Source organism: Apostichopus japonicus, chromosome 8 (genome assembly GCF_037975245.1).
Source record: "Apostichopus japonicus isolate 1M-3 chromosome 8, ASM3797524v1, whole genome shotgun sequence".
In the NCBI taxonomy this organism is placed as follows: domain Eukaryota; kingdom Metazoa; phylum Echinodermata; class Holothuroidea; order Aspidochirotida; family Stichopodidae; genus Apostichopus; species Apostichopus japonicus.
In genome coordinates, this window is record NC_092568.1 from 36,763,825 (window position 1) to 36,777,360 (window position 13,536).

General features: G+C 37.6%; 1 protein-coding gene across 1 annotated transcript in view; it reads left to right on the forward strand.

Moving 5' to 3' along the window:
• The first annotated feature begins 9,828 nt into the window (after window positions 1–9,828).
• The window catches only part of LOC139971874 (sprouty-related, EVH1 domain-containing protein 2-like), a 33,073-nt gene continuing 29,365 nt past the window's right edge, over window positions 9,829–13,536 (forward strand). Inside the window, exon 1 of the mRNA XM_071978664.1 lies at window positions 9,829–10,169. Coding sequence (XP_071834765.1) covers window positions 10,141–10,169 — 29 coding nt within the window. The 5' untranslated portion in view covers window positions 9,829–10,140. The remainder of the gene's footprint in view (window positions 10,170–13,536) is intronic.

Consider the following 13,536-nt stretch of genomic DNA (forward strand, 5'->3'; position numbering starts at 1 on the left):
TCATTCATTTTTATTCATTTATTCACTCCAGTATAAATATAAAAATGATAAAGAGGAGTCATAAAATACGTGAACTGATTTTTCCTAGGAACACCTCAAGGGTGGATTTGGTCTTTGATGAGAATTTTATTCATTTCAGATCACCAAACAACCTAGCAAGTTTGCACAGTCATAAAAATAATATCTTTGTTATTGTCATCTTCTCTTTCCCCATCCATTCTTTTATCCCTCCAGACAGACTTTTTCAGTTTTAAATTGATACAGAGGTAAGACCCCTTGTCATGGAGATAATCTGTAAAAGGGAACAAGCAGTAATCCTACCCTTTTCCTCAAAATATCCCCCCCCCCCCCGCCCATCTCTCCTCTAGAAGAAACACATATCCGTCCTCCTGTCTTATGCACTTACGCACAACCACTTACATATATCTGATGATGCTTACAACTCCGTTATCACATTTATTACTTATTTTTAGTTCTAATTCGATTTTGCGCAATTCATTCACGGAAGCAAAATGTACAGACATCGCCCACCTAAATCCTAAGTGACTTAATCTTTTGTAAGTAGGAAACACCCATGTCCGTCCTTCTACCTTCTACACTTACCCCACTTACATATATCTGATGATGCTTTCACTCAGTTATCACATTATTACTTATTTTTAGTTCTAATTCAATTTCGCGTAATTCATTCACGGAAGTAAAATGTACACAGACATCGCCCACCTAAATCTCAAGTGACATGATCTTATGTAAGCAATTTGCAATTGTTTTCTTGCCACAGTCCATCTGAACTCCAGTGTCTCCATTTTGTTTTCCATTTCTATCTTTTATGAAACCATGGAGCTATAAACAGATATAGCTCCATGATGAAACTAAATAATCAAACAGAGACTAAATTTTCGTTTACTAATCTCTTCAAGCTGGTCGCTTGATTTGAAGAAAGATAACGATGTTTACAAAATGAAAAAAGTATATGTGACTACGGGTGATGGAATTATTTTCAGGGGGGATTCCCCCATAATGTCATTACCATACAACGTTCAAATTATTAACAACTTGGGGGCAAGTCGCGACTTTTGATGTTGCGATCAAAATACATTAAGAAATTACTGAACATCAGGATTCTTTTGAGCAGACGTCAAGGCCTCCTCAACGAAATACGATCAACTCTGCGTTCGTAATCTGGCCAAATCACTGACGTATCTGTTTTTCGAACCCCCCAAAAATGGGATCGCGTTCTATTACTCGGACGTTTTTCAATAAGTAAGTAACGTATTGTGACAACATAGTAAGCATCACCATAAACATTTTAACTCTTGCATAAACCAATAAAACCATGACATAAGAATCCACTTCCTCTGTGCCTGTCATACACCAGACAAACTGTGTTTACATGTCAGTGAGAGAAAAATACAAAATCATATAAGTGGAATGGAAAAAATAATAAAAAACTCCCGAAGGTAGAAGTTATCCAAGTGTGTCCCATAAACATGTATTTGATATAAAATCAACGAGATGTTTGAAGACAGGTATGTTCTTCTTGCTATTTGTTGATTTAATGGTTGATTATATGTTCAGGGGGTCGGGAGCCAGGTCGGGAACCGCGGACGGTTATGACACCTTTTGAATTCTTCATGGATTAATGGCACAGTCGTTGGTGTATGCAAATACATTCTTTATCCCATATCTCCCAGCCGGGCCCCTTGTTGGAACGCGAGTGTAGCCTCACCCGACCCCCGGTCCCGGCCTTCTCGTCGGGCCTGTCGTGGGTGGTGTGGCACCTCTGTTATAAGCTTGATAGTGATATTGCTTGTCTTTGAGCATTCTGGATTATGATACTTAATTTAGACAAATATAACAGAGCCGTTTCTGTTTCCCGCATATCTCTCATGCATTTATACTATAAGTGTAGTGTTCTCGATAAGCGTATCCCGAGCCAAAACCGGCCCGCGATTGATTTCAATTCGGCCCGCGAAATAAAGCGGTCCACAATCTTGCACTAATCGGTGATAATGCAGGGCCTTAAGGCCATCGACTTGAGCACCATTACGCCCCATACACCCTGCATACCACCTAGGTTGGCTTATAGTGAGATTTTTGGACTTTGCTCCATTTTCCCATCCTGGCCAGGCTCGTAGAAAATTCATTGAAAACCCCTTCTGTAGTGATTCCTCTGAAGTGTTGCATGTGCGAACATTACAAAATAGAGCTATCAATGTGTTACTTTAACTTAATCACATGGTGACGATCGCCGATTCCTTTATGCAAATGAAGTTCATTCTCTTTAAATGCTGTAAATTTCGATTTCCCGAAAACCATGGCCCATTCAGACAAGTATATCGTAGTTTATATATATATTTTCTTGAGCCTAAAGACAATTATTTTTGTGCCTCTTATACTATAAACAAAACTATAATATTTCGTTTGTGAGCGAGGCTAAGCGTTTCAAGGGAGAAAATTGTTTAATTGCAAATACATCCCCAAACAATGTTTGTTCTGATCTTTTAACTCGTTAGAGACGATGGTGCAAACGAGTACTATATAATACGCCTATGCAGTGAACGTCATTTGAAAATGGGTGTAACTTTAACAGTCGATCAGAGAATTATTGAGTTTGACCTGTTTATTTCGGAGACCGACGACAATATTCTTCTTAACGGATAATTAACGTGCCCTTCTGCATAAGCACATCTTCAACTGAAATCATATTAAGAAAAGGTCTATAAGACTGGTAATAACACATCTAAATTTCAGGATGTCTTTCCTATCTGATATCATTCCCTCGTTCACGAATGTATTTTTTTTTCCAATATTATCTAGCCTTTAAATGCCATACAAATATGACCACTCATACAACACAGTTTTGTTAGTCTAATAAGTAGATAGCAACATTCTGAGCTTCTGATGAATCGTGCAATTACCAAAATGAATAACATCCGACCGAATTTGACAGAATGCCAAGAAGTTGCGAACGATCATTTGCACGGAGCCCTTCGATCACATAAAATCAAAATTAGCTTAATTCTGACGGATAAGCAGCCTTCCTTCGCGACGGAAGTGAACTTCCTGCGCTGCTGTGGAAAAGCTGGATGTGACAAGAGAAGACGCCGCCGTGTGTGCACGATTACCATAGACACCTTGACTATAGTCCACTGTGCATTATTCACTGCAGATATCTTCTCAAGATGAATACTTCCGACTGAATATATGCATATATCTACGGATACCGGTACAGGGCGTATTAGAATATAGAGCTCACTGGGCTGTTGAGAGAAAGACAGAGCGAAAAACAGTAACGTAATGTTCATAGTCGAAGCAGATGACGAATAGCTTTAATTACCAATACTATTATTTTGAAAAAACTAAGGATGTGACATAATTCTTTTTTGTGAATTTTGAATCGATGCCTATAAAAATATTACTATATTAAGAGATAAATACGTCACTCGGAAAATTATATTTTGACTTTTCATTGGAACTGACATAGGGTCAAAGTAAAAGCTAAGCTATACCTGCTACAGCAATATCCACCTTACAGTAGTCACTGTTTTTTTTTTTAATTCCTGTTTTTAGGCGAAAAAGAATGGGATATTAGGAACGTTTATATCTAAACCCTTTCATATCTGAACCTGTCTATATATGCGAGGTGTTTCATAAACATGAGACATGCATAAGAGTCAATAATGTCTTCATTATCATATGATAGGCCTATTTCAAGGAAACAATCATTTAACAATAAACGTGATGAATATATGATATTGCAAGTTTGTGAACGCCGCAATCACAAACACCTGTTTTAATGTTAACGGCTAACCTGCGTGTTGAATGATGTAACGTGATTGCTTGCCAACACAAATTACTAACATCTTCATTACTGTAAGTGCAAGCTAGGTTCGTTGCTATGTTAAATGTCGTTTCTAATACATGCATAGCACATAATGGAACTGTTGTGATGAATTAGTGTGGGCTGAAGTATAGCCAACCCAAAATCATAAGGGTCAGCTGCCAATTGCATGTTTCAACTTAAAATAATTACTTTCCCATAGAACATAATTATATGTTTTGATTATTATCACCATTCATACAATGGAATTATCTTGTCGGATTTTGACAGTTTTATATCATTGGTATAAATAATATTAAAGAATTGTAAGGGATCTCCATTGATTTGTTTATGTCTTGTTTCGTAAAACGTGTTAGCATCGTCTACTTTAGATGATGCATTGAATTGTGGCCTCTGAATGGCGAACTTAATACACACGACAAGTTTATGCTGACATATAACTCACGGCTATAATTTTGCCTGACCAGCAAAAGCCATCTCACAACGGGCAAACATTTTATATCCTCCTCCAGGATGAACAGAATTAAGGAGGAAAAAACCCAGTCAGTCAGGAAACAAGAATATGAGTCTCCGCCTTATCCGGTTTCGTCACTGACTAGTCAGTTGCTGGGCAACGGTTGTGACGTCAAGATCGGAGAATCATTCATAAAATTGTGCGGCTCTATGGCCATGAAACAAGTTTGCGGTTGAGAGACGGTTACGGGTTGTACTTCTAAGAGAACGTCTGCATACTCTTATATATGTATAGCTATGGGTTAAGTTTAGTTTTTAATAACCGGCACCTCACGGAGGCGAATGACAAGTCGTGAGGACACATTCGATTGCTATAGACCTTTGTGTAAAGGGTAAGACCGAGAAGAATGACTGATTTGACATCATAGACAAGTCGTTTCACTGTTTGTCATGTGAACACAATTTTGCGGTCTCTTTTATTGAAAGTTAGCTGGTTTTCTTCGTAACCATACGGTAGTGATTCACTCTAATTGTAAGGATTTCAGCACAAATACATTTACATGCATGGTTGTGCCAGTAACGGTACAGCTAATGATATAGCCTCGAGAAAAGTTGGTTTCTTTCTCTTTACAGGATAGATTAACGTTAGCATGGGTTACATGATATTTTTAGCCTAACGATAAGCCTTCAACACGTTCCCAGCCGATATTACGTTACTGGACCTATGTTAATTACATATTAAGGTACAGAAACGGAGAAATACGGACGGCTACACGTGCATGGAAGTGTCGGAACTTATTCTTTTCACTTTAAACTGGTAAAGATGAGTTATAAATGATCGCCTAACCATGTATATTCATTGATCATCATTAGCTGCGTATAGGATATCATTCCAGCTACGGAGCATTCTGATGGCAACATGGACACTTGGCAGAATGTATAATCTAATCCCGCTAGCCTTTCCGGTATGAGTGTGAGAATGAGTACAAATCCACGAGTACTACAGGCAACCTTACGAGAATACGAGTATATACAACTTTACGGACCCACTTCAAGTTTGGATAATAGTATATGTAGGCCTATGTATACGTTGATGAAACCGACGAGACACAGATCGGATGACAATAAGCCACCGGTACACCCAACACCCCCCCCTCCCACGCCACCCACTCCCCAAAAAATAACGACAATATCCAAGAGTTTATACAGCAATATATATATATATATATATATATATATATATATATATATGCAATATATCTAATTGCAATTAGAGGCACAATTTGGTCAACGATTTAGAGTCAACTCTAAACCTCGGATATGCTGGGCATAAAGTCTAGCTTATGTTGTAAACCCCCCCCCCCCCCCTTCTTCTACCCCTTTTGCTGTAAAGAGACTTTCAATGATTGCGACTTTGAAATGGCAAATTAAAACTCAATAAAAACATCCTACATGCAGTTTTACATGTAGTTATATACATGGCAGGACCTAACAGTGTTAGTATCGTCATTTACAATTTGTTACCAGAATGTGTGTACATATTTGTACAAGTAGGCTATATGAGGGTGTAAATGGGTAACAATGTATTGTTCCACACTGCTTGTAAAAGGTGTTTTATTTCAAATGTCAACGGAAGCGACTCTATAAAAAGACGGCGGAAAGATTCTTCACCTCAAATAATGACTGGTAAACTGAATACATTATAAATAACTTCCCCGTATAAAGCAATACACGGTCCCCTAACAATCCAAGACGTTATTTGCGAAAGCATGTCATGCGTGGAAGGATTGTAATCATACTTCCTTTTCTTTTGAAAGAGTTCATGGAATATACTGTAAAGTGCACACCTTTTGCGGTTACATGCTTTTCTAGCTTTTGAAATTGCAATTATCGCCTCAGGTAAAACCCTTTTTATGCAGAGTCGGACGTCCGCTGGGTGGGAAGTGAGGATGAGGTGGGGGTTGATTGGGAGTGGGAGAAACTGTGCTTTACAATTTACTGCAACCGAACTGATGGGTTAAGTTTACTCTTCTTCACTGAGTCCTCTCCCCTTGTTCCCCTACCGGTAAAGGGATGGTAGTGGAAATCTGGGACAGGGGATGTTGGACTACGTGCACGGTAATGGAAATATATATCTAAGATTGGAAAATGGTAATTTGATGGATACCCTGCATGGACACACGAATGCTTCCCGTATCCTTCAGCAGATATTCTCCATAGGCTACTGCTAAGTTTGAACTTAAATTCATCCAAGAAAGAAACTGGAGCATACATAAACACAATACTCCAAACTGCACTATACCGTGTAACATTGATTGCCAGATACTTCTTACATTGTTATATGATTGGGACAGTGACCATGAAATTAGGATTATGGTATTTACAGTTCAGTATCAGGAACCTTTTGTTATATAAAGAAAAGACACCCCAAGATATATCCTGAGTTCTAAAACGAAACAATTCAATCTACCTCTCTACACCAGTCCCTTTAGCCTGTCAGTGGTTCCCAACTTTTCTTGAACAGATAGCCCAAACGATCTCTCCTCTTTGGACCATTACCCGCATATGTATAGAAAAACGGGCGTTAGAAAACCATTCCTTTCCTTGTGCATGTAGAAGTGCATTCGATGCTAGTTATACAAAGTCGCACAGTATTCATTATATCACAAACAAATTGACTACCAATTAACCATTACTACGTAACCCCCTTCCCTGGGTTAATTTACCCGCAGGTTGGGCACCAGTGCATTAGATAGTGACTGTAACTATGATCTTAACGGTGTTACGTCAAGTGAAAGTGCCCCCGTATCCCCTTCGTTGGAGAGGTGATTGTACACATATGGCTACAAGGCCGAGGGTGAGCAATGCTTACGTCGATCGCTGTGCTGTCAGCCTAGAGGTGTAGGGCTGTACACTAAAGAGTCTCAATACGCTAATTATTGGCTTTCGGTAGACAGTTTCATTCATGATACTTGAATAGATGACCTAGTTTAATACCTTTATAAGAGGTTATTGATCTACAATTATGTTACCACAAAGAACATGTATCGATTTTATACTGGACGATTTCCGTCAGTCCGTACAGCTTTTCCAATCCGCTTTTACGTTGTTAAACCAGAAAGCTCCTTCACGCTTTCTTTTTTGTGTTTATAACCTACCAACCGTCTCTGGCACAAAATAAAATGTTGACACCAATCCTATAGAATCGAAGCCTATAACAGTTCACCGTTACATTAAAGAAATATAAACTAACCATTGAACTTTAGGCATATAACATTAGTGTACGTATTACTGCACCTTGGCAATCTAAACTTTTTGCTTTGGTTTTACCATTGTATGCGCGTTTCATATTTTCATATCAATGTAATGATGCATTAAAGCAATGATGGATTGCGCTTACTTTCTAGAGTGACAGTAGTTTTCATTAATAGGTGAGGGGTCGGGTTGTGGTGGTGGTTGAAAGCGTTTTACGAAATTTAGAATGAAATATAACGTATAGCAGTCATTGGCATCAGGCAGTTGAAAAAACTTGAGAGCATTTTGAACAAATACATGCTTCTTACCTAACCCTTATGAGACATATGTGCGTATATGTGGAATCGTAGTATACCGACAGATCTGATCAAAACTGTACTGTACAGGGATATGGTCAGTATATGAACTAGGGACTCCCCTACCCTCGTCCGCGTCAACTGAATTATTCGGAAACCTTTATCATTATTCGACGTGATATATGCCAGCTGTTAAGCTAGACCATTAATGTAGGGGTGTGGAAAATTGCGAGCACTTCCCCCATATACACAGTAGCTCATTCAAACTGCATATTGTCGAACAAAACCGTATAAACCTAGGGAAGTATGGGAGAGTGCTAGCAGTTACGTATTCAATGTCAGGAACGTGTAGTGTCTTGTCGGTTCATCGATGGGAGTCAATCCATTTGCCCCCACCCCCTTCGACCCCTTTTCTACCCTTAGTGACCCATATGTTTGTTTCCCGGTGAGTTCAAACGATTCACGGATTAGTTCCACGCAATTTTGTAAAACTCTGAAAGTGTAGCTGGCGGTTAGAACTAAAAGGCATACTATATCACACGACGTAGCTATACAATCAAGTTGCAAAGGAAACAGGATTTTCCAGTTTCCCCCTCAACAGAAATTTCAAGTGTTCACAGTTACTTTTAAGTCATCAGCTCAATTGTGTTAGTACATCAAAATGTTATCACCGTGAGTTACATATCTCCGTCTGCCCATTTGAGCCTGTTATGTATTAGTATACGCCTTGTGGCCAAATATTTGTGAATAAAGGATTCGTTTTCCGATGACTAAGTCAAACTAACTGTACACCATCAAAAACAGATATACAAGGAGCATATTAACCACACCCATTGACGTGAATTATTGCCACACAACCTTTAACTTATGTTGACCTTTATAGTGAAGAATTTCAAAGTCTTCAGCTTACGTAAGCATTTCCTCCTACAGCGTCAGGAAACCCATGTATTTTTGTTTTAAGAAGTTCAATTTTTCTCGTAAAATTTGCGGAGCACTTGCGAACGTTATTTGAATGAAAACTTATATTATGCCGTGCCTATTGGTAATTAGTATTATGCAAATATGAATGCGTTTATTGAACATGTGGGCGCATGGCACAGCTGGGAGTGTAGACGAAGAAACAGCAACAGAGAAACTTTTAGATAAGAAAGCGATGCTTAAGTTGAGCAATGATTAGCAATAATTATTGTCCCCTCACCCCTGTTTATTTCTAAACTCTGATCATAAACATGGTGAATACCCTAAATTGACGATGCTCACTACTGATTATTGCGTAATAATTATTGATATTTACAAAAATGAATACGCAATAACTAAACGCATTGTCATTGTGTAGTTCCGGTTAAACGGCTTCGATCTATTCCATTCCACACAGTACTGAACTACTTTCTGTTTTGAAATTGTCTTGTGTTTAAGCCAGTTTGTATGCCCTTCCCTTGGCCATCATGATCATTTTGTCATTTGAAATATGATAAGCAGATACGGTGTAAATACTCAGCGGAATCTTGCAAGTTTGGACATTTTGATTTGCAGAAATGTAATTCGATGAAATGTGCATTATATTCATAAAATGTCATCAGCACGTCTCAATATGCAAGTTCTTTAGCTCATCGGTGTGTAGTATCTGATTATCCTTCTTCGTTTTCAAATTAATCACGTTGAGTTATCACAATAACATTGTTGCATGTTCTTGGTTGATTCTGGAGTCATTGTAGGATTGAACTGTAGCACTTTCACATTGGCATAACTGAATCAGCGGTATACATGGGGAAACTTCCCTCTGACCGGATGAAAACGACTTGAAGCAAGTCTTTCAGTAAGCCGATACCTTGACAAGGCCACAGAGAGGAAGTAAATTTGCATATCAAATGGATTTGGCGACAAACAAGAAACGTACTGTGGAAGAAATTCTTCCGCACTCGTCTAAATGTGGCTATAATATCGTGTTTTACTTTTGTAAACATACTGAATTGCGCCCACATAACATATAAATGATATTTTGTACAATTTCTCGTTTCTAGTTTGCGATATATATGGAAACTGAAAAGGTCTCAATGTTTGTTATTGTCACAGCTTAGAACTACTTTTCTTATGTGAACCTATTTGAGTGCTAAGGTAAATCATTTCCTCTCTGTGATTCATGGGGCTAGCTTGCTCTCAACATGTGTATTCTCGTACAGGTACATACTTAGCAAAGCTTCAGGATATCTCGTCGGAAAAAAGGCAAAAAGGATAATAATGGATTACATATGTTTTCAAAGGAGGTAGCATAAAGAGGAAATCCTCACTGACATGGAGAAAAAAGAGACACCGTTGGATGAGTGAGTATTTTTCAACCAAACACCGGCGATTTTCCTGATTAACTCTAACGTTATGCACTGACTTACCAAACGTTACGGTGCATAATATGTAGTTAGACACTGCTCCTCACGCTGTACTGTACTGTGCGGTGCAACAGTGTACATAACCAATGCATAGATCATTACCTTAGTACATGTGTGTATTAGTATGTAGGTCCCATGCAGACATATACTAATCGTAATGTATGTCAAATTGTAGGTCAGGATTTAATCAGGGGAGCATATTCAGACACAGTAAATAATTATTTTATCAGCTAGAAAAGTTAACGTCAGAGTCATGTAATTATGAGGGATACTAGGCTTAGCCCATTTGAGAAGAGCATACTTTTATTCAATTTTTGAACTGTAGGCCTAAGTTAAGCATGTCAGTTTGTTGTAGTACGGTTATACTATTACTATTATTATGCTTGGGCTTAAACGTTAGTACCTAAGTCTTCTAAGGCTTTTTGGCAGTCTAGATTTTGCATTCCAGTGCTCTTGCTGTTGTCATGTTATGAAAATATGTACTGGTGTTGTACTAGTCTAAATTAATGTATGCCTATCATGCAGGTTGGCCTACATATGTTGGATAGCAAGTTAGAATTAATATTGTGTCTTCATTTTGTAATTTGAATAAAATTGGACAGGAACCTTAGCATGGAATTATTCATAAATCTATTTACCACTTGCTGAGAAACCAATGTTCCTTGGCTCATCTAAGAACAGTGTCAGATATATTAGTAAGGGTAAGAGCCTTAAGTCCATTGTACGTACCAACAAACTTTCACTCATTCTGCCTGCCTACATCATTTCTTTTGGTGAATAGGTAAGGTGCACTGGGGTATTTTATTAGGAACTTTTTCATAGCAAAGTTAACCTCAATCTAAGTCCATAGTATGTAAGGCTTTGATTGCAACTTGGAAGGTATTGAGAACTTCATCTATTTGTAGCAGTGATTCTTAAAGTAAATGGAGTATTATAATCTAAGCTAAAACTTTTCTTGCAATGTTATCAAGAGGTCTTAAAGATTTTATGTATTTTATTATGTCATGTAGAACTTTGTATCATACTGATCTAGCCATGCCATAATCACACATACTTGAGTTTTTCAGAGTACCCCCTCAAATCTATTTGCTCACCTTCCATTATTCCAAGTTATGGCAAATTAATTGCAAACTGATGCTTTTAAATGTCATTTTCCCAATTTTCTGATTGTCAGACAGGTACTAAACATTGCTGGAACATTCTGGTAATTGCTATAGTACAGGTACCTGATCATACTGCGTAAGATTTTGGCTGTTATTGCAAATGTTTGAAATGATTTTGTATTGGTATTCTTGAGCAAAAATGAAGATACACATAATCATTGTGTAGCCTTCTATGAAGTACAGTAGGAACTTCTAACAATGTGGAGGGTGTGCACTGTGACATACTTTACGACTTATGCTTAAATTGTTCAGAAATACATCACTGGTGTAATATTATTATTGTGAAAGTGCTATTTCAAGCAAGGTAGAGATTTTTGTACACTGTGTAATAACATAGTGTTTTAACGATGCTAGGTATGGTACTAGAACGATACTACGTTACAAGTTACAACACCATGTCATATATCTAATTTTGTGACTGCCACTAATAAAAGTGGGCACTTCTGCTAGACTATGTTTTTGATATGCTTTTCTAATCAACTGTGGCATATAATCTGGTTCATTCACGTTGGCCAGGTTTAGGGAATGCTGTCAGTACCTGGACAATTCTGACCAGTAACAACCATTTGTGATGTAAAGAGACAATTTGGTGAAAAATGATTATCTTCATCTTTTGATTCTGTGCTTTTTACATCAAACGAACATCAAAAGATCCTACTGTAGGTCACATCTATCTTAAGGTCGAAATTTTGAAATATGAAAGACACTATAAACCAATTGTTATCCTTGGTTGTAAACCTTTGACTTGCTGCCTGTCAATTAGTGTGCACCCACTATTGGATCAACTTGCCAAACTCCCAGTGTATATGAATATTAATTTTACTTTGACCATTCTCACTATTGCATATCTGACATTGTGTCAGCAGTCGCTATTTATCAACGGTACTGTAGTGTTGTAAAGTATTGTTTGGCTGGATTATGAAGGCTGTTGCTAAATGTTCTACTGTACATTATAGGTATGAAGCTATCCAGTGGTTTTGAGATTAAGTTTAAATTACAAATGTAACATCACAGAGAAAATATTGTGCAGCATATATCCATCTCAAAGGGTTTTAATGTGGAATGTAGACATTCTGACTTGCACATGTTTCAAGATAAGTCCATTTCAATTAACACTAACGGAGGTACAACTTTCTACATGGTTGTAAGTAGATACATACATGTAAATATAATTAATATGACACAAGAGTGACAAGTCCTTGTTGATCTCACAAGTCTGTCATAATTAAAGGTATCCTTTTTTTATCAGTTATGGGAAGTTTTTAATAGAGTGGTTTCGAGTGCATATTAATTTGAAAGAATGCTAGCAGCTTAGTTCTTGTAATATCAGCTTTTGAGCTGGTGTTAGAAATAGCGATGAAGTTCATTAATGTGGTTTTCAAAGTTTTGTTTCAAATATTGAAGAAAACATTAAGTAAAAAAAAAATGATGATTTCTGACTTGCTTTATGCAAGTAATTTTTATGTGAATTTATGTATAAAAGTCTCTGGCTGACAAAATGTTTAAACTTGAATGAATTTGATTAATTTCTCGATATTTAAGTTCAGTTTGATGAAAAGTCGATGCGGGTGTCTGGGCTGGATCAATTGCATTTAGTAATTGTAGAATCTACAGGTTTGGGGAAACTGACAAACAAGACACCGTTTTAAGTTCGAAATTGTGTCTGTGTTTGAACTATTGTGAGAAATCGTGTTGAGGGTCCTCAGTTTGTCTTGAAACCGTTCCCATTGTGATGCAGTGATGGAAGTTATTGATCAAAGATTATCACTGTTGCCTGTTGAGTTTCCTGCTGTTTACCTCTTAGAATACTCTTCTTGTGCACAAAGGTATACGCATTGTCCAGTGTTTGCTCTACACTGGACACTTTTATTGTGTGAGGCCATAGTCAAGTCAACAGTGAATGGAAGCAATAATCACCTCATGATCAAGATAATACAGGTCTGACTATTCAAGTATTCATTCTCCTTTAGCTGCTCAGCTACCAGAGGAGTTTGGATGTCTATTTATAAAAGCCATATCCATTGATAACTGTGGTTACAAAAGACTGAAGGAATGGAGGGATAAGCTGGTAACAGATATCTGTATCAGATATATGTATAGTATAGTATGCTATTGAAGAAAGCTTTGATTATGATTAAAGT